Consider the following 23,138-nt stretch of genomic DNA (forward strand, 5'->3'; position numbering starts at 1 on the left):
CTCTACCTTAATGTGAGGGAAAAAAGGAGATGATCGTGGACTACAGGAAGAGGAGGGGTGAACACACGAGCGGATCAAGAGTAGCAAGTTCCTTGTGGTCCACATCACCAACAAACTATCATGGTCCAAACACACCAAGACAGTCGTGAAGAGGACACAACAACACCTTTTCTCCCCAGGAGACTGAAAAGATTTGGCATGGGTCCCCAGATCCTTGAAAAAAGTCTACAGGTGCACCGTCGAGAGCATCCTGACCCGTTACGTCACCACCTGGTATGGCAACTGCTCAGCATCCAACTAAGGCACTACAGAGGGTAGTATGAATGGCCCAGTACATCACTGGGGCCAAGTTCCCTGTCATCCAGGACCTATTTACTAGGCGGTCAGAGGAAGGACCAAAATTGTCAAAGACTCCAGTCACCCAAGTCAGACTGTTCTCTCTGCTATCGCACGGCAAGCGGTACCGGCGTGCCAAGTCTAGGTCCAATAGGCTCCATAACAGCTTCTACCCTCAAGCCACAAGAATGCTGAATATTTAATCCAATGGCCACCCAGACAATTTATATTGACACCTGCCCACTAATGTTTTAACACTGCTGCTACTCACTGTTTATTATCTATGTATAGTCTCTTTACCCCTACCTACATGAACAAATTACCTCGACTAACCTGTACCCCAACACATTGACTCGTTATCGGTACCCCCTGTATATAGCCTCTATTTTATTTTTTACTTTCAAATATTTTCTGAACTATTACTATTACATTGTTTGTTATGGGCTTGAAAGTAAGCATTTTGGCGCATGTGACAAATAAAATTTGATTTGATATATTGGCGGAATTACAACATTTTGGAAATGTAATTAGAATACAGTACAAAGAGACCAGGATCATGCATATTTAGTTTATCCAAAAACAACGAATTATTTGGAAATGAGACACCTATGAGTTGACAACAGGTGAAAGGAACCAGAAAGACTGACACAGCAAAGGAACATTGCATTCAGTCAACAGAGATATGGATTAAGCTGGTATCAAATTGACAACTGTTTTGTCAACCTGAAGGAAGCTCTGGTGTACAGAGACACAAATGTGACCATCCGTGCAATTTCAAAATAATAATAATACAAAAATAATGGTCATAGTAAAGTGTTGAGAGCAATACACCAAGTTATTTGGCCCATGAATACCAATGTGCTGGAACTGTAGGTTATATCCTATTCATTGTGTAAAAAACACAATCAGGTAAAAGTCTTGAAAGTCACTTACAGAAACCCCAAAGGAGTCCAAGTATTTCCTTAAAACATGCAGCTTTTCACTCTTGCTCTTAGCACTTACATACCAATTATAGTCAAAGTAAAGTTCACTTCCAACTTTAAATCTACTGACCTTCAATTCTCTTTGGCTTAAGATGCTGGCGCCATCTTTGTTCTTTTTGTTGACATTCGCATCACGTTCTCGGGGATACAAGAAAAGGGAGAACTAAAAACAACTACTAGTGTGAACTCGTACAATTCAGATACCAATAGAGGTTCTACACCGACAGAAAGCCCACTCGCTCAGAGCAGACCTATTACATTACACGCTTCACAAACGCTTCATATTCACAACAAAACTGAACATGCCCGAGTAGGCTCTGTTGAAGTTTCCCATTTCAAATAGGAGTGCGGAAAGTAATTTGTTTAATTAATTGGGCAAACGCAGGGATGCCCTGGTGTACAGCACTGAATGCCCTGGCAAAAGGAGATTAATTAAGGGATGTCTGGCTTGGACACGTTGAAATTGACACAAAACAATTTTTGATGGGGTTTGTATGGATCCAATGGGATCGGATTAGCATTATCATATTTCTGATGGATAGCCGTGGCCGGGGATGCTGGGATATCCTCAGGTGACATCTCACTTCGGCTGCAGGGAGCGTTCCGAATTACCATACAATATGCAGATGGTGAGATTGTAAATACCGTGTAGATGGAACTGTGTGAGTGAGTCAGATAGTGTGTGTACCATGAATAGGCCTACAGTGTATAAGATGTGTGTGGGTGTATGTCTGTAGAAAGCCTCGGGCATAACTGCCAGGATGGTCAATTACCTTCTATAGCTCCCAGCTGAACAATATTCACACACACACACACACACACACACACACACACACACACACACACACACACACACACACACACACACACACACACACACACACACACACACACACACACACACACACACACACACACACACACACACACACACACACACACACACACACACACACACACACACACACACACACACGGCAGCTGTGAGCAGGGGAGGCCGAGGTTGCGTCCCAAATGGCAGAGCTCTGGTCAAAACTATTGCATTAGATAAGGAATAGGGTGCCATCTGGGGAAGCAGATAGTATGTGGGTGTGATTGGAGCATATTTTTGGGCTAGGTCGGAACACGCTGGGAGTGTGTATGTGTGTCTGTGGGGGGGGGGGGGACATGGGACCGTAACTGGATTACCATCCCAAAGTAGGGCAGTGCCCCCCAGAGTACCCATCTCCATCACCCCCCTGGGGTAGGAAGAGAGACTGTGGAGAGAAGAGAAACCCCTACGTGAGCATTAAAACCAGCCCCTAAATAGAAGCATTCCAAAACATCTGGGACTAGTCTGCTGACAGCATCTAGTATTGCATGATCTTTTCCCCACCTCAAAGAATAAACACTAAGCCAATTCAAGGATAACAAAAGAATACAATTCTCCTACCTTGGCCTTGATAGAAATACCGGGGACTTCTACTTTGTGTATCTGTATCTCCATTTTCCATTGTGGAGAGAGAATTATGGCATCACAGCAGTCACAGCGTTTAATATGCAACCTATTGTCCAACACAGTTTATCTTCTGGGCTCTTTTGTCAGGTCGGCAGTAAATTAACGGCTTCATAATGCCTCTATTCCCTTCGGATCAATAGAGCAATACACAGACAGGTGCCTGACACGTCGAAGTCACGTGACTCCACTCCCAATGAACATTTTTGCAAAACAAACTATGCTGGAGAGCTAGTTTTGATTAGCGTGCCGCTAAAAGCGAGCTGCAGCCCAGCCCAAAGATAAGGCACCAAAGCAATTCAATTTGCTTTGAATCTCCCGTTAATGGTTTCACCGTAGCAAATTAGCATGTTTATGGACCATGGCATAATGCCTCCCCCCGTTCCCAAATCCTAGTTTAAGCTGAATTTAAATTACTTAATTTACTTTCCACTGAAACAATTGTCAGAAGCCAAAAGGAAAACGGTCAAATCTGAGGTGATTGCAATTTGTTCAGAGGGATAAAAAAATGCCTGCGAAGTGATCTCAATAATGAGGAGACCAGTGTATTGGTCATTTCTTTCTTTCACACACATTTTACCATCTTTCCCACACGCACTATGCAAAGGCTTTGATAAATGACTCCTAGAAAGACATTTCCATTTCTATTATTACAGAGATTGAGAAAAACAGTGAGATAAAGTCAGAGAGACTAAAAGATACATAGAAACAGGTAGAGGGACAGAAAAAGAGAGAAAGAGAAAGAGAGGTAAAAGAGAGGTAAAAGAGAGAAAGAGAGAGATGAAGAGAGGTAAAAGAGAGAGAAAGAGAGGTAAAAGAGAGGTAAAGGAGAAAAAGAGATAAAGAGAGAGAGAGAGAGAGAGAGAGAGGTAAAAGAGAAAGAGAGAGAAAGAGAGAGAGAGAGGTAAAAGAGAGAGGTTAAAGAGAGAGGTTAAAGAGAGAGGTTAAAGAGAGAGGTTAAAGAGAGAGGTTAAAGAGAGAGGTTAAAGAGAGAGGTTAAAGAGAGAGGTTAAAGAGAGAGGTTAAAGAGAGAGGTTAAAGAGAGAGGTTAAAGAGAGAGGTTAAAGAGGTAAAAGAGAGGTAAAAGAGAGAGGTAAAAGAGAGAGGTAAAAGAGAGAGGTAAAAAGAGATGAAAAGAAAGCCAGAGACAGAGGGATACATCATGATCAGAGGAGAGAGGGAAGAAAGAGACATCGGAAAAGCATGAAACTTGGGAAAAATGTTTAGCAAATATAAATGGTGAGACAAAAAATGTTTAGCAAATATAAATAGTGAGACGAAAAATGTTTAGCAAATATAAATAGTGAGACAGACACTGAAACAAACAGTCACATGAAATGGGGCAACGGCGTCCCGGGCTTACCCAGAGCTGCTGGCGCAAACAGGCTGGCGAAGAGGAGCAGGCGTGCAGACCACATGGCCCCTCCGCCTGGCTGTCGATCCGCCCAATGGAGGGGTCAGGCCTTCCCTGGTGAGCCCAAAGCGAGCGCTCCGTCTGTTAGGTTCCTTCCGCTGAACTGCAGTCCTGTTATGGTCCGGTTTTACGCTTCTCAAAGCCTATCCTGAAAAGAACGTGCAAAAGAGAAAGAGAGAGAGCAATGTGTTTAAGTTATAGAAAGTACTAAATGAATAGTTTAATTCAAGTTGTGAATCTTATCTGGTGTACAAAGACAAAGTGTCAAGGAATATTCCCTACATGGCAATGTTTTGTGAAATAAGATGACCTTTTAGTTTGTACAGTAAAGACTCTAGCAAGCCTCAGGCTACGAGTCACGTATTCTTCCAACTGTCAGCCAATGGAAGGTAAAGGGGGATACCTAGTCAGTTGTACAACTGAATACCTTCAACTGAAATGTGTCTTCAACATTTAACCCAACCCCTGAATCAGAGAGGTGCAGGGAGGCTGCCTTAATTGAGATACAGCTAGTTGCTTAACATGCCAGTGTTAGGGGCTGCTCAACCGTACAACACTATAACAGATACTTTTGGATTGACTGCTGGTTAACCATGTTGTGTCAACCAGACCCAGTTACTCCCACAGAGAGTACAGTACTCTCTCACCAACAAAAATGATTCCAGTCAGTGTCTGAGTGGATTTTTGGACATCCGATGATAATTGCAACCAGAAAAGTGTGTGACATATTTTCCCTTTCCTGTGGGTGTGAGCAGTATCTTCACAGTTTGAGATTTGTCAGTGGCAGAGAATGTGTAGTACAGTGCGTCATGCAATGGCCATTGTGGTCTAGCTGCCTTTTCCCATTAACAGAAAACAAAATGGCCTCCCAACTGTATTGAGCAGCATGGAGTCGTAGTGACCATATGACCTGTGGTAAGTGCACAGGAGTCCAGTCACTCGTGAACTTGTGACACTGGCGGATGGCATCAGGATGAAGCTCTTGCCTGTTAGCATACAACGGGTTGGTCATGAACAGGAAATACTGTGTGTCGATTAGGACTTGTCAAACAAAGGTAGCATGTCAATTGTGACAAGTTAGTGAATATCATACGCATATCCTCTGCTATTCACCATTTGATGATGTATAGTTTGATAGGATTCAGAATAATATCAGGATCAAAGGCTTCATTAAAAATATCAAGGTTAAAACAGATTTAGTGAATATTAAATGATGTATTATCATTTATTCTACTGTATCTGCTATTACAAAATATAATACCAAATTATAATCTAGGTCTATTTAATCCAAAGAGGACAGACAATGTTTATACCTTCTCAAATCGCATTATTGTTGCAGATTAGGCCGTTATGCTGCTCTTAATCTCAATTTTTTTCAAATGTCTGAAACCATGTCGGTTTCCAAAGACACAATTGGCACGACTGACTTCTAAAGGTGAAATCATAGTTTAGAGAGCAGAACACACAACCAGGCAAACCAGAATGGCTTTACTCCGTACTTCATGTTTCCTGTACTCAGTCTCAATTCCCATCCATGCTATCTCCTCTGGTTGCGCTCTCCATCTCTCTCTCTCTCTCTCTCTTTTGATAATCTGCATTCCTCTGTTGCATGACATTTTCAGATCAAATGTAGCAGGAACTCAATCTCTCCCAAAATCCAAACTAGATGAAGAATAATCCGATTTCGGGGACAGCTATTGGAGTTAAAAACCGGAGAGGGGTGCAGCCCATCAAGAGTGACCCATTCCATACAAAGGGATTTTGTAGAGTGCATTAATATAGGGTTATAGGTCATTGTACTGTAGTTATCAGTAGTTGTATGACCTAGTCACAGGGGTGGGCAACTCCAGTCCTCGGGGGCCTGATTGCTGATTAATCAAATGTAATTCTAAACTGACGATCATGATTAGGTGATTGGAGTCCGGTGTGTTAGCTGGGTCACCAATCAGGCCCCCGAGGACTGGAATTGCCCAAGCACATTAAAACTCCCTGAAAAACACATTGAACTCCCCATAAAATAATGCAACTATCTTGTATCTATGACCGTTAAAAAAATGCCTAAATAAAAAGTTGGTGTTCTGTCTGTGGCTATACCTCCTACTTTGTAGCTTACTTTGTTTAACATAGGTCAAACATGTCTGGTAGCCTTCCACAAGTTTCCCACAGTGAGTTGGGTGAATGTTGGCCCATTCCTCCTGACAGAGCTGGTGTAACTGAGTCAGGTTTGTAGGCCTCCTTGTTCACACACGCTTTTTCAGTTCTGCCTCACATTTTCTATAGGATTGAGGTCAGGGCTTTGTGATGGCCACTCCAATACCTTGACTTTGTTGTCCTGAAGCCATTTTGCCTAAACTTTGGAAGTATGCTTGGGGTCAATGTCCATTTGGAAGACCCATTTGCGACCAAGCTTTAACTTCTGGACTGATGTCACAAAATGTTCTTACCTCATGACGCCATCCATTTTGTGAAGTTCACCAGTCCCTCCTGCAGCAAAGCACCCCCACAACATGATGCTGCCACCCCCATGCTTCACGGTTGGGATGATGTTCTTCGGCTTGCAAGCCCCCCCTTTTTCCTCCAAACATAACAATGGTCATTATGGCCAAACAGTTCTACTTTTGTTTCAACAGACCAGCTTTCTCCAAAAAGTACGATCTTTGTCCCCATATGCAGTTGCAATCCGTACTCTGGCTTTTTAATGGTGGTTTTGGAGCAGTGGCTTCTTCTTTGCTGAGCGGCCTTTCAGGATATGTCGATATAGGACTTGTTTTACTGTGGATATAGACACTTTTGTACCTGTTTCCTCCAGCATCTTCACAAGGTCCTTTTGCTGCTGTTCTAGGATTTATTTCCACTTTTCGCACCAAAGTACGTTCATCTCTAGGAGACAGAACACATCTCCTTCCTGAGTGGTATGACAGCTGCGTGGTCCCATGGTGTTTATACTTGCATACTATTGTTTGTACAGATGAAGAGGTACCTTCAGGCGTTTGGAAATTTCTCCCAAGGATGAACCAGACTTGTGGAGGTCTACAATAATTTTTTCTGAGGTCTTGGCTGATTTCTTTTGATTTTCCCCATGACGTCAAGCAAAGAGGCACTGAGTTTGAAGGTAGGCCTTGAAATACATCACCAGGTACACCTCCAACCTCCAACTCAAATGATGTCAATTAGCCTATCAGAAGCTTCTAAAGCCATGACATCATTTTCTGGAATTTTCCAAGCTGTTTAAAGGCACAGTCAACTTACTGTATGTAACTTCCGACCCACTTGCAATTGTTATTCAGGGAATTATAAGTGAAATAATCTGCCTGTAAACAATTATTGGAAAATTACTTGTGTCATGCACAAAGTAGAAGTCCTAACCAACTTCAACAACTACTATTTGTTAACAAAAAAATTGTTCAGACTTCAACTGTATGTACATGGGCTGTATTGAGGCTGTATTGAGAATAATGCAGAGCCTGTGCTGAACCCAAACAATCTTGGTCTTGTGAGGGTAACTGGTCTAGACCATAACTCATTAGTTTTGTAGACAGGGTTTAAGGCCTGTGCACGAGGTACTGTGGAATGGCATCCCATTATGAAGCAATACAGAGACCTTGCATATGAGTTCATCGTTTTTCTTTTTCTACTGGGGGAGGTAAGAAAAATAAGATCTCAGGCAGGATACGATTGATACAGGAAATTTGAAGCCTGAAATGTCGGTCCCTGAACTGGGTGATGCACAGTGAAGAAAGTGTAACGTCAACATGCTACCAGGCAAGGGCCATGTTCATCATGCACCAAACGGAAGAAATCAGACCAACAGAGAGGGACAACCTGTTTTTGTCCAATAAGAAACATTCCATTTCATATACTTTGAAGAGGACCTAAGTAGTTGGAGACATTCCCCCCAAAAATTGAAAAGAAAAAAACAAGATGAAAAGAAAGATCGCTGGCAACATGAACAAAGATGAAGGATTTGAGGGGACACCATCACGGATTCCTCCGTTGTCGACTTCAGCAGTGTCCTCTTTATTTTGTTTTTTTTATTTTACCGAAACTGTCAGAAAAATACATGAGGCTAGTTACCAGAATGACAGAGGCTGCTGCTACTGACAAAGGACAATGAGAAATCAAGACAGACAGCCAATCACCATGGACATAAGTGTCGCTTTCACTCTATATTGGTGTGTGTGTGTGTGTGTGTGTGTGTGTGTGTGTGTGTGTGTGTGTGTGTGTGTGTGTGTGTGTGTGTGTGTGTGTGTGTGTGTGTGTGTGTGTGTGTGTGTGTGTGTGTGTGTGTGTGTGTGTGTGTGTGTGTGTGTGTGTGTGTGTGTGTGTGTGTGTGTGTGTGTGTGTGTGGCAAAAAAAGAGTCTGAAAGTATTTCTCAATCTTCATATTCACATCTCACTATGAAAGGAATATGAAAGCAGCTGCTAACATGAGTGTTACTTGGAATTAACTCATTACATTAAGCACATTACATGCTTTTAGAAGTCTTGTGATCACAATCATTAACATGCTCCCTCAAAAAAAGAAGTGTGAGCGTAAGTAGGAAAAGAAAGCCACTGAGGAACACATCTGAAAATACATATTGATGAGTAAGGGGCTGGACCGGGTTCAATCAACAAAAAGTACAAGACAGACTCTGTTGAAAACCTACACTAGGTTGCCAACTCCTTTTGTATTCAGAGGAGCCTTGTGATACTTTATAGTGGCAGGCTTTTGAAAGGTACTTGTTCAGTTTTAAGAGAACTCCCTTTAGATGAGGCTTCCAAACTCACTGCAATGATGCCGGTTAAATCCACTTCAATTAAACCACTTCATTACGGACTCAGTCTCAGACAGCAAACTTTTTCATCCGTGGTGTTTTGCTGTTATTTTAGCATTCCGCCAGTGCCAAAGGGCCTAGATGGGTCCTGACGGCTTTAATTAACTGTTTTTCCACGGTCTATCTGGTTAAAACAACGGGGAAAATAAGGTGGAGGAAGATAGGAGGAAGTGTGTGTGTGTGTGTGTGTGTGGTGTGTGTCCCATGTTGACTAACAATGCACTCATTAAAAAGACAAGATGCAAAGACAGTGGAAACATATAATATATGGGAGAAACAAAAAAGGTACTGTAAATCATTTGGCTGGCCAAATGAGCAAATGTTTTAAAAAAAAGGTCCCTGATTCAGTTCAGATGAGTTCTAGGGAACATGGAGCTACAAGGATGGCTTACCCTTCAGTTGTAATGGAAAGTATTGATCCACACAAAAGCAATATCTAGTGTTCTCTTCACAAACCATCATCCAGGTTCATCATCGAATACCTTTTGTCTTTGATTTTAGAATATATCTTTTTTTTTTAAACAAATAAAACAGTGTTGGAAAGGTGATGTTTATGTATTGGTTAAAATAAACTACCTAGATGGTGCCATGCAAATGTTTCCTTGCTAAATAATAACTAGTAAGTACATTAGCTATCAGACTGCTTGGGGAAAGGGAAAGGGGAAATCAGCAGTTTCTACGTACATTTTTGGACTTCTAAATTCACAATATTTATCCATTGGTTCACGCCTGCCTCTTTGCAAACGAATGGAATCATGAACAGTCTTTTTTTTATGTCTCGCCTGCATCCCCCAGATTTGCCTTTTTAGCAGCGCAAATTCACCAGTCTCTAAAATGGCTCACTCCACTTTCTCACAGCACCCCTTTACCTCCCAGATTGGAAACATTTCTTGAGGTATTGTGTAGAAAGACGTGACTTCAAATGTAAAACTACTGAGCATTTAGGAATTCAGAGTATTGTTAGTTGGATATAGTCTAGGTCTATACATGTATGACCAGGACAACTTTCTAAGTAAGAGAACTTTAAACATTTAACATTTAAAGGTGTGGGGGATTGATCTGAGGGCCTTCAAAAGGGGGGTTGCCCACACCAGTTGCCCATCCCTGTTCTTAGTCCACAACATATGTATTTTTGGGGTGTAGGTATCCTTTAATTAATGTGCCGCCTAGCAAGAGGCTGTTGTTTAGCTGTGTTTTTGTAGCGCACGTGAATAGAGTGAAAAATACAAAATAAAACACTGGATTGTTGAAAATAATGATGATATCATTCTGCCAGGTCAGCATGGGTTACTTTGTATTTAACATTTCATTGAGAATATTTTTTGGGAAAGTCTTTCCATCTACCAGAATACTGTTTTAATTAGCATCATCGCTAATGACACACAAAGTGGTAGACACGTGCTCTGCACACGCACAGACGGGCATTCTCATTGCCTCTTCAGAAAGTTGCAGGAAATAAGAATCACTGATGCATTCTGTTCATGTCTTATGATAAACTTTGGCAATTGAATACATTTTTTTTTATACATTTAGTTGATTCCCTACTGGATTTCGACTCATCGTTAGCACTTACATTATATGAGACATTCAAATTCACAAGCAGCAATCTGCCCACAACGCACAAACATTGTACTGGGAGGCGAGACAGACCGCAGGCTGCCGTTACACTGTCATTACCTCCCTTTGTGACAGACAGGCACCTATCCTATCAATAGATCACTAGAATATGCATTTGGTTCATTCTGGCAGGAGATGGCTCGACGGACTAGCGAATTGAAACTTTTCAAATGAAAAGTATACCTAGTTAATATGAAGTGGAAAAGTAGCTGGCTGAAAATGAGTGTTCAACCGGCTGATTAGCTGACTCTAATGGAAAACACTGATTAATACAGAGTCATAAGTAATATTTGAATAAATCACGTGAATGTGATAATACGATCATCTGTGTGCTCCATTGATGTTGTTTGTGCGGAGCTTGATTACTAATGCCTAGGAATACAAATGTGAGCACTAATTGAGGAGTCAAAGTAAAGGTTTGACCATTTTATGCACTCCAGTAAGTGTGACTGATCAGTCGCTGATGCTTCAGTGTGAATCATTTCTTATATTTACCCCCTTTCAAGGGTATAACATTACAACTGTATAGCCAATAGCCTGTGTCTGCAGATCAAATGAGGTGAATGAACCTACAGCAGCCAAGGTGATAATGGCTGGGGTCATTTTTGAATATTTTTGCTGTTCTCCAAATCGCCTCTTAATTTTTTTAAATTGTATATCAATGAGCTTCAACTCACTTCCCCCTCTTGCGGACCTCACTAAAACTCAAACACTGGTTACGGACCTGAAATCTAGCTAGCTGCTAACAAACTTGCTAGTTGACAAGCTTATCAGTATTTGAATTTCAGGGCCTTTAGTATAAAAACACCTTCCGTTTACATGACAGTTATAACCTCTATATTGAGATATTAAGAACAGTAGAGTTGACTGTTCAACAATTAGGCTTCCAAACACCTGCTGTCTTCAGTATCAAAACAGCATGAAAACACTGGTCTTTCTCAAGGGGCACGGCGGGAAAGCTCAATAAATAGCAGTCAAACACAAAACAACGTTATCCCCCACAATGCACCTGGCGGCCGTTTGCGTGTATGTGTGTGTGTGGTTAGATCAAAGTGTGCGTAGAGATGCCTTGCGTATATTCAGCTTCATAGAGCCAACAGCAGGGGCCTCCAACCACCTCAGGCTCCAGCAGAGCTACTTGATGTGCAGGCTTGTTCCAGCCCAACACCAACACTCACCCCAGATGGAATAACAGGTGGATTATTTGGTGTGTTACAGTAGGGCTGAAACAAAAGCCTGCACTCACAGAAGCTGTGTAGGACAGGATTCCTGACATGAAATAAGTGATATAATCCAATGGCATGACTTTGTGATATCATCCCAAATGCCATGATTATGCTTAGTGAACAGGTTGAGAACTCTCGCTGCACGTGTGATAGAAGATTGTGAGAGTGTCAATTTATTTCCCTGAACTGGTTAGAGAAGTCGCCAAGTCAAATAACTTCAGCGTGCAAAGCAGTCAGTACGCTAGTCTGTGACCCTGCTTTTCCATCGGATGATACTGCAATCAGTTGGCACGGTGAAACTAGTATCACCATTCAATCTCTCGCTGCACTGCTTCTCACTCTGAATACGCTCCAGGATCCATCAGTAATCAGGTACGGCAAACCGTTCGACAAATTTGGATACGCGACCAACCGCTCGTTTGCATATCATGGGCTTGTAAAAGCGTGATTGCCACAAGCTCCATGATTGAACACACATTTGTTCAGACAAAAATCCACTACTTGCATAATTTGAAAAAGTAATGTATTGCTTTGAATGCTAACACTTCAAACATCTCAAAACACACTTCGACAGCTATATTTTATAAATATAACTAATTTACTCCATGGGAGTGCGACTTTTTCAAGCTTCCAAGGTTTACTCGTCAACATGATTTGGGTTATCATATACAACACCTGATTAGAAACGTGGGTAGCTAGGCCTATATGGGTATGAAAACGATTGGAGTAAATGTACGTCACCACCTATAATTAGTTCAGGTCGCTCAACAGTTTCTCCCAGATACGTTTTCATTAGGGTGGAATGAGCCTATGCATTCATACAATATGAGCAGCAACAAAGTGCAACCCGATCCTCAATGTTATCTGATGGGAGCATGCTAAATATGATGTTACCATGTCATGCCTGCTTGAATCACTCCCACATACACTATTTAATTAAAGAATAGTATTTTATGGTTAAATACCAGCTCAGTAGATGTCTACATCAGCCAGTAGCCTATTGGCCCTTCTACAAAGATTATTGAAGGCAAAAAAAAAAAGCCTGACACTGTGTGGAGTAGGGAACACAACAAATTGGCAATTTTATTTGATAGGATAATGGCACAGAGGCTTTTTCTCAACTATTTGATGATATTGAAGAACACATTGGGAGTGATCTTAGACCGTTCCTCCATACAGCATTTTCCCACATCCTGTTTATCCTTTGTGCTCATGGACTCCCCTCTTCAATTCAAACCACAGGTTTTCAATGGGGTCCAAGTCCGGAGACGGAGATGGCCATTGAAAAATATTGAACGTGTGGTTAATTAACTATTTGCATTTTGATGTGAGCTTGCTTGACATCACTGTGCAATTGTGGCCAAGTTTTAGCCTCCTGGCAGAGGGAATCAAAAATATCCTGGTACTGGGTAAAGGTCATGATGCCGTTGACTTATTCATTTATTAGTCACAGGCATAATTGCAGGGTACAGTGGAATTCTTAAGATCCGAGCTCCAACCGTCTATAAGTATTCATCCCATTTGTTATGCCAAGGATAAATAAGTACAGGAGTCAAAATGTAGATAATGAGTCGCAGGTCACGCATGGCCAACGATGACACTACTTGGTCATCCACTTGGCATGGTAAGCTCCCTTTTCATTTCAGTGGTGGATAGTTCTCACTCATTAGTCTTCATTAATCTCTATCCTACCTCGTGCTTAGATGAAGAATTTACTCTCAAGGTGTGATTTATATGGGAAGTTCAAGACCAAGCCTAAATAATTCTTATATTACCCCCCTTGATGAGCATATACTATAGCTGCAATAACCAGAAACACTAAATCAAGTTATTTATTGCCTGAGTGAGAATCAACAAAAATCACATATTGCTGTTGTATCCATCCATGAGTCATATATTTAAAATGTAAACATGTCAATGATGTACTATAAACCAAACAGTGCATTGTCATGCATGAACTGGGATACTCCCCTTTAAAAAAAAACATAGTTTCTTCTTAAAGTATTCACACCCCTTGACTTTTTCCACATTGTTGTATAACAGCCTGAATTTAAAATGGATTAAATGGAGATGTGTCACTGGCCTACACACAATATCAAAGTTTTAAATAAAAAGCTGAAATATCTTGAGTCAATAATTGTTCAACCCCATTGTTATGGCAAGCCTAAATACGTTATGGAGTAATGAGTTGCATGGACTCACTGTGGGTGCAATAACAATGTTTAACATTATTTTTGAATGACTACCTCATCTCTGTACCCCACTCATAAAATAATTTAAGGTCCCTCAATCGAGCAGTGAATTTTAAACACAGATTCAATCGCAAAGACCAGGGAGGTTTTTCAATGCCCCGCAAAGTAGAAGAATTATGTTTTTATACATTTTTAGAAATTAAATAATACATTTGCAAAAATGTCAAAAAACCTGTTTTCACTTATCATTATGGGTATTGTGTGTAGATTGATGAGGGGAAACATTAATTAAATCCATTTTATAGTAAAGCTGTAACGTAACGAAATGTGGAATAAGTCAAGGGGTCTGAATACTTTCTGAATGCTCTGTATATAAACACTTGAATGAAAACAGTGTAGGTAAAAAGCTACAGTATCCAGGTGTCTACATCAATGTTTTTGTGAAATATTGTCTTGACCTTGAAGGACTTGATGGACAATGGGGTTACCTTAAGTGAGGAAAAAGTATGTTGCTAAATAAGGTCACTCCCCCATAAAACAAGTATACAACTCGTACCAAACTGGCCTCTCAGTCATAATCTGAGAAAAAAGTCATAACCACTAAGACCACAAAGGCAACTCCTCGTGCTGGTAAGATTGACAGTTTTTTTATGCATCACAACATAGATGTGCAGTGTATGTCATTTAAACTAGGACCTGTATTTATCAAGCATCTTCGAGTAGGAGAAGGGTAAACCATTTGAATTCAATCACTTTTTGAATGCACGCCTTTTGATTAAATCCAAACTTTCCATGCATGTTTGCTAAAAGATTCAGGAGATAAAAGGTGCTAAGTTGACCCCATCATATCATGAGACATCCATGTCTTCATCACTGGAAAAGACAAATGTTTCAGTTTGATATCATTTAAAAGCTTACAAACAGTGTTGTCAAACAATTGTATATTTTCTTTGCCCCCCCAGTTTCATTTTTAAACTAATCTGTTAATTATCTTAAAACTAGTAAACTCATATTTGTTGTAGCTTGAACCCTTTTTCAAATCTGAGGTTGTGCTGTGACCGCCATCGGTTGAGATACAACATGCTCTTGAATACTTCAAATTACTTGAATATTTCAATTTACAAGAACAGCAGCAACTTTTTCGTCTTTTGAGCTTCTGGTCATGAAATCTATGCAGACTACTCAATCACTTTTTATAGATACTGTTTACAGGCCTCCTGGGCCATCATATACAGCGTTCCTCACTGAGTTCCCTGAATTTCTATCGGACCTTGAAGTCATAGCAGATAATATTCTAATTTTTGGTGACTTTAATATTCACATGGAGAAGTCCACAGATCCAAAAGGCTTTCGGAGCCATCATTGGTTTAGTCCAACATGTCTCTGGACCTACTCACTGCCAGAGTCATACTCTGGACCTAGTTTTGTCCCGTGGAATAAATGTTGTGGATCTTACTGTTTTTCCTCATAATCGTGGACTATCGGACCACCATTTTATTACATTTGCAACAAATAATCTGCTCAGACTCCAACCAAGGACCATTAAAAGTTGTGCCATAGGGCCTCCTGGGTGGTGCAGTGGTTAAGGGCGCTGTACTGCAGCGCCAGCTGTGCCACCAAAGACTCTGGGTTCGCACCCAGGCTCTGTCGTAACCGGCTGCGACCGGGAGGTCCGTGGGGAGACGCACAATTGGCCTAGCGTCGTCCGGGTTAGGGAGGGTTTTGCCGGTAGGGATATCCTTGTCTCATCGCGCACCAGCAACTCCTGTGATGGGCCGGGCACAGTGCATGCTAACCAAGGTTGCCAGGTGCACGGTGTTTCCTCCGACACAGCGCGCTGTGTTAAGAAGCAGTGCGGTTTGGTTGGGTTGTGTATCGGAGAACGCATGACTTTCAACCTTCGTCTCTCCAGAGCCCATACGGGAGTTGTAGCGATGAGACAAGATAGTAGCTACTAAACAATTGGATACCACGAAATTGGGGAGATAAAGGGGTAATAAAAAAAATCATTTAAAAAAGAAAAAAAGTTGTGCTATAAATTCAGACAACCCAAAGATTCCTTGATGCACCCCTAAAAACTAAAAACATTTGTCATAAGAAACTAGCTCCCTGGTATACAGGAAATACCCGAGCCCTGAAGCAAGCTTCCACAAAATTGGAACGGAAATGGTACCACACCAAACTGGAAGTCTTCCGACTAGCTTGGTAAGACAGTACCGTGCAGTATCGAAGAACCCTCAATGCTGCTCGATCATCCTATTTTTAAACTTAATTGAGGAAAATAAGAATACAAAATGTATTTTTGATACTGTCGCAAAGTAACTAAAAAGCTGCATTCCCCAAGAGAGGATGGCTTTCACTTCAGCGGTAATAAATTCATGAACTTCTTTGAGGAAAAGATCAAGATCATTAAAAAGCAAATTACGGTCTCCTCTTTAAATCTGCGCACTCCTCCAAAGCTCAGTTGTCCTGCGTCTGCACAACACTGCCAGGACCTAGGATCAAGGGAGACACTCAAGTGTTTTTATACTATATCTCTTGACATAATGATTAAAATAATCATGGCCTGCATACTGGACCCTATTCCAACTAAACTACTGAAAGTGCAGCTTCCTGTGCTTGGCTCTCCTATATTGAACATAATAAACGTCTCTCTATCCACCGGATGTGTACCAAACTCATTAAAAGTGGCAGTAATAAAGCCTCTATTGAAAAAGCCAAACCTTGACCCAGAAAATATTTTTTTAACTAAAATCGGCCTATATCGACTCTTCCACTCTTCCATTCTGTTGCGCAGCAACTCACTGCCTTCCTGAAGACAAACAATGTATACGAAATCAGTCTGGTTTTAGACCCCATCACAGCACTGAGACTGCACTTGTGAAGGTGATAAATGACCTTTAAATGGCGTCAGACCGAGGCTCTGCATCTGTCCTCGTGCTCCTAGACCTTAGTGCTGCTTTTGATACCATCGACCACCACATTCTTTTGGAGAGATTGGAAACCCAAATTGGTCTACACGGACAAGTTCTGGCCTGGTTTAGATCTTATCTGTCAGAAAGATATCAATTTGTCTCTGTGAATGGTTTGTCCTCTGACAAATCAGCTATCAATTTCGGTGTTCCTCAAGGTTCTGTTTTAGGACCACTATTGTTTTCACTATATATTTTACCTCATTCGAAATGTCATTCGAAAACATCATGTTAACTTTCACTGCTATGCAGATGACACATAGCTGTACATATCAATGAAACATGGTGAAGCCCCAAAAGTGCCCTCGCTAGAAGCCTGTGTTTCAGACGTAAGGAAGTGGATGGCTGAAAACGTTCTACTTTTAAACTCGGACAAAACAGAGATGCTTGTTCTAGGTCCCAAGAAACAAAGAGATCTTCTGTTGAATCTGACAATTAATCTTGATGGTTGTACAGTCGTCTCAAATAAAACTGAAGGACCTCGGCGTTACTCTGGACCCTGTTCTCTCTTTTGACGAACATTTCAAGACTGTTTCAAGGACAGCTTTTTTCTATCAACGTAACATTGCAAAAATCAGAAACTTTGTCCAAAAATGATGCAGAAAAATTAATCCATGCTTTTGTTACTTCTAGGTTAGACTACTGCAATGCTCTACTTTCCGGCTACCCGGATAAAGCACTAAATAGACTTTACAGTTAGTGCTAAATACGGCTGCTAGAATCCTGACTAGAACCAATTTTTTAAATCATATTACTCCAGTGCTAGCCTCCCTACACTGGCTTCCTGTTAAGGCAAGGGCTGATTTCAAGGTTTTACTGCTAACCTACAAAGCATTACATGGGCTTGCTCCTACCGATCTTTCCGATTTGCTCCTACCGTACATACCTACACGTACGCTGCGGTCACAAGACGCAGGCCTCCTAATTGACCCTAGAATTTCTAAGCAAACAGCTGGAGGCAGGGACAGAGCTCCATTTTTATGGAATGGTCTGCCTACCCATGTGAGAGACGCAGACTCGGTCTCAGCATTTAAGTCTTTATTGAAGACTCATCTCTTCAGTAGGTCCTATGATTGAGTGTAGTCTGGCCCAGGAGTGTGAAGGCGAACGGACAGGCTCTGGAGCAACGAACCGCCTTTGCTGTCTCTGCCTGGCCAGTTCACCTCTCTACACTGGGATTCTCTGCCTCTAACCCATTACAGGGGCTGAGTCACTGGTGCTCTTCCATGCCGTCACTTGAGTGGGTTGAGTCACTGACGTGGTCTTCCTGTCTGGGTTGGTGCCTCCCCTTGGCTTGTGCCATGTCGGAGAACTTTCGTGGGCTATACTCGGCTTTGTCTCAGGATGGTAAGTTGGTGGTTGAAAATATCCCTCTAGTGGTGTGGGGGCTGTGCTTTGGCAAAGTGTGTGGGGTTATATCCTGCCTGTTTGGCCCTGTCCGGGGGGTATTATCGGATAGGGCCACAGTATCTCCTGACCCCTCCTGTCTCAGCCTTCAGCCTCCAGTATTTATGCTGCAGTAGTTTATGTGTCGGGGGGCTAGGGTCAGTCTGTTATATCTGGAGTACTTCTCCTGTCTTATCTGGTGTCCTGTGTGAATTTAAGTATGCTCTCTCTAATTCTCTGTTTCTTTCTCGCTCTCTCGGAGGACCTGAGCCCTAGGATGATGCTTCAGGACTACCTGGCATGATGTCTCCTTGCTGTCCCCAGTCCACCTGGCCGTGCTGCTGCTCCAGTTTCAACTATTCTGCCTGCGGCTATCGAACCCTGACCTGTTCACCGGACGTGCTACCTGTCCCAGATCTGCTGTTTTCAACTCTCTAAAGAGATCATGAGTGCTAGAGATACTCTCAATGATTGGCTATGAAAAGCCAACTGACATTTACTCCTGGAGGTGCTGACTTGTTGCACCCTCTACAACCACTGTGATTATTATTATTTGACCATGCTGGTCATTTATGAACATCTTGGCCATGTTCTGTTATAATCTCCACCCGGCACATCCAGAAGAGGACTGGCCAACCCACATAGCCTGGTTCCTCTCTAGGTTTTTGCCTTTCTAGGGGGTTATTCCTAGCCACCGTGCTTCTACACCTGCATTGCTTGCTGTTTGGGTTTTTAAGTTGGATTTCTGTACAGCACTTTGATATATCAGCTGATGTAAGAAAGGCTATGTAAATACATTTGATTTGAATACAGGGTGGGTGTCATTTCAATAATATAATTCATAGAATGGACCAATCCCTTCAGACCACAGCAATTTAGCTGGTACACCATTGACATTTAATTGACATTTTAACTTTTAATTACTACCACCAAGATGACCGCCGGTTCACTCACTATTGAATGTCAAGAAAATGGACTCAACTTAAATGGTCACCTATATTTTCAGTAAGTTTCCTATGGAGGACTTACAGTATCATTTAAAACCGGTATTTCCATTCAAATCGATATTCTCTGATGTGTGGACCACCAACCATCTTTGTGTATCATTGGAAAGTTTAAATTCACAATTTAATTTCCATGTTAGTACATTTAACAGCAACAGAAAATAGGGACTAAACTACAGCATATGCAGATTATGCCTTTTTAAAATAATCAACGTTAAAGACATTAAGTACCCTATTTGGGGAACTTTGAGTGGTTCTGGACTGGTCCCGACTAACATTTGTTAGTCAGCTATCACCATTGAGACCGTGTCTGTGCCTCGACCTGGGTTGGGCAAAACTAAACATGGCGGTGTTCGCCTTAGCAATCTCACTAGGATAAAGACCACCTCCATTCCTGTCATTACTGAAAGAGATCATGATACCTCACATCTCAAAATAGGGCTACTTAATGTTAGATCCCTTACTTCAAAGGCAATTATAGTCAATGAACTAATCACTGATCATAATCTTGATGTGATTGGCCTGACTGAAACATGGCTTAAGCCTGATGAATTTACTGTGTTAAATGAGGCCTCACCTCCTGGCTACACTAGTGACCATATCCCCCGTGCATCCCGCAAAGGCGGAGGTGTTGCTAACATTTACGATAGCAAATTTCAATTTACAAAAAAAAAAAAAAAAATGACGTTTTCGTCTTTTGAGCTTCTAGTCATGAAATCTATGCAGCCTACTCAATCACTTTTTATAGCTACTGTTTACAGGCCTCCTGGGCCATATACAGCGTTTCTCACTGAGTTCCCTGAATTCCTATCAGACCTTGTAGTCATTGCAGATAATATTCTAATCTTTGGTGACTTTAATATTCACATGGACAAGTCCACAGACCCACTCCAAAAGGCTTTTGGAGCCATCATCGACTCAGTGGGTTTTGTCCAACATGTCTCTGGACCCACTCACTCTCACAGTCATACGCTGGACCTAGTTTTGTCCCATGGAATAAATGTTGTGGATCTTAATGTTTTTCCTCATAATCCTGGACTATCAGACCACCATTTTATTACGTTTGCAATTGCAACAAATAATCTGCTCAGACCCCAACCAAGGAACATCAAAAGTCGTGCTATAAATTCACAGACAACACAAAGATTCCTTGATGCCCTTCCAGACTCCCTCTGCCTACCCAAGGACGCCAGAGGACAAAAATCCGTTAACCACCTAACTGAGGATCTCAATTTAACCTTGCGCAATACCCTAGATGCAGTTGCACCCCTAAAAACTAAAAAAATGTCTCATAAGAAACTAGCTCCATGGTACACAGAAAATACCCGAGCTCTGAAGCAAGCTTCCAGAAAATTGGAACGGAAATGGCGCCACACCAAACTGGAAGTCTTCCGACTAGCTTGGAAGGATGGTACCGTGCAGTACCGAAGAGCCCTTACTGCTGCTCGATCGTCCTATTTTTCTAACTTAATTGAGGAAAATAAGAACAATCCGAAATTCCTTTTTGATACTGTGGCAAAGCTAACTAAAAAGCAGCATTCCCCAAGAGAGGATGACTTGCACTTTAGCAGTGATAAATTCATGAACTTCTTTGAGGAAAAGATTATGATTATTAGAAAGCAAATTACGGACTCCTCTTTAAACCTGCGTATTCCTCCAAACCTCAGTTGTCCTGAGTCTGCACAACTCTGCCAGGACCTAGGATCAAGAGAGACGCTCAAGTGTTTTAGTACTATATCTCTTGACACAATGATGAAAATAATCATGGCCTCTAAACCTTCAAGCTGTATACTGGACCCTATTCCAACTAAACTACTGAAAGAGCTGCTTCCTGTGCTTGGCCCTCCTATGTTGAACATAATAAACGGCTCTCTATCCACTGGATGTGTACCAAACTCACTAAAAGTGGCAGTAATAAAGCCTCTCTTGAAAAAGCCAAACCTTGACCCAGAAAATATAAAAACTATCGGCCTATATCGAATCTTCCATTCCTCTCAAAGATTTTAGAGAAGGCTGTTGCGCAGCAACTCACTGCCTTCCTGAAGACAAACAATGTATACGAAATGCTTCAGTCTGGTTTTAGACCCCATCATAGCACTGAGACGGCACTTGTGAAGGTGGTAAATGACATTTTGATGGCATCGGACCGAGGCTCTGCATCTGTCCTCGTGCTCCTAGACCTTAGTGCTGCTTTTGATACCATCGATCACCACATTCTTTTGGAGAGATTGGAAACCCAAATTGGTCTACACGGACATGTTCTGGCCTGGTTTAGGTCTTATCTGTCGGAAAGATATCAGTTTGTCTCTGTGAATGGTTTGTCCTCTGACAAATCAACTGTACATTTCGGTGTTCCTCAAGGTTCTGTTTTAGGACCACTATTGTTTTCACTATATATTTTACCTCTTGGGGATGTTATTCGAAAACATAATGTAAACTTTCACTGCTATGCGGATGACACACAGCTGTACATTTCAATGAAACATGGTGAAGCACCAAAATTGCCCTCGCTAGAAGCATGTGTTTCAGACATAAGGAAGTGGATGGCTGCAAACTTTCTACTATTAAACTCGGACAAAACAGAGATGCTTGTTCTAGGTCCCAAGAAACAAAGAGATCTTCTGTTGAATCTGACAATTAATCTTAATGGTTGTACAGTCGTCTCAAATAAAACTGTGAAGGACCTCGGCGTTACTCTGGACCCTGATCTCTCTTTTGAAGAACATATCAAGACCATTTCGAGGACAGCTTTTTCCATCTACGTAACATTGCAAAAATCAGAAACTTTCTGTCCAAAAATGATGCAGAAAAATTAATCCATGCTTTTGTCACTTCTAGGTTAGACTACTGCAATGCTCTATTTTCCGGCTACCCGGATAAAGCACTAAATAAACTTCAGTTAGTGCTAAATACGGCTGCTAGAATCCTGACTAGAACCAAAAAATTTGATCATATTACTCCAGTGCTAGCCTCTCTACACTGGCTTCCTGTCAAAGCAAGGGCTGATTTCAAGGTTTTACTGCTAACCTACAAAGCATTACATGGGCTTGCTCCTACCTACCTCTCTGATTTGGTCCTGCCGTACATACCTATACGTACGCTACGGTCACAAGACGCAGGCCTCCTAATTGTCCCTAGAATTTCTAAGCAAACAGCTGGAGGCAGGGCTTTCTCCTATAGAGCTCCATTTTTATGGAACGGTCTGCCTACCCATGTCAGAGACGCAAACTCGGTCTCAACCTTTAAGTCTTTACTGAAGACTCATCTCTTCAGTGGGTCATATGATTGAGTGTAGTCTGGCCCAGGAGTGGGAAGGTGAACGGAAAGGCTCTGGAGCAACGAACCGCCCTTGCTGTCTCTGCCTGGCCGGTTCCCCTTTTTCCACTGGGATTCTCTGCCTCTAACCCTGTTACGGGGCTGAGTCACTGGCTTGCTGGGGCTCTCTCGTGCCGTCCCTGGGGGGGATGCGTCACCTGGGGGGTTGATTCACTGTTGTGGTCGGCCTGTCTGGGTCCCCCCTTGGGTTGTACCATGTCGGAGATCTTTGTGGGCTATACTCGGCCTTGTCTCAGGATGGTAAGTTGGTGGTTGAAGATTTCCCTCTAGTGGTGTGGGGGCTGTGCTTTGGCAAAGTGGGTGGGGTTATATCCTTCCTGTTTGGCCCTGTCCGGGGTGTCCTCGGATGGGGCCACAGTG

The 23,138-nt window shown here is 42.0% G+C and overlaps 1 protein-coding gene across 1 annotated transcript in view; it reads right to left on the minus strand.

Annotated features, from left to right (window-relative positions):
- Positions 1-23,138, minus strand: part of LOC124007996 (adhesion G protein-coupled receptor L3-like) — a 258,366-nt gene that overhangs the window by 137,781 nt on the left and 97,447 nt on the right. The window contains exon 3 of the mRNA XM_046318915.1: positions 4,178-4,376. Coding sequence (XP_046174871.1) covers positions 4,178-4,232 — 55 coding nt within the window. The 5' untranslated portion in view covers positions 4,233-4,376. The remainder of the gene's footprint in view (positions 1-4,177; positions 4,377-23,138) is intronic.

Source organism: Oncorhynchus gorbuscha, linkage group LG21 (assembly GCF_021184085.1).
Source record: "Oncorhynchus gorbuscha isolate QuinsamMale2020 ecotype Even-year linkage group LG21, OgorEven_v1.0, whole genome shotgun sequence".
Classification (NCBI taxonomy): domain Eukaryota; kingdom Metazoa; phylum Chordata; class Actinopteri; order Salmoniformes; family Salmonidae; genus Oncorhynchus; species Oncorhynchus gorbuscha.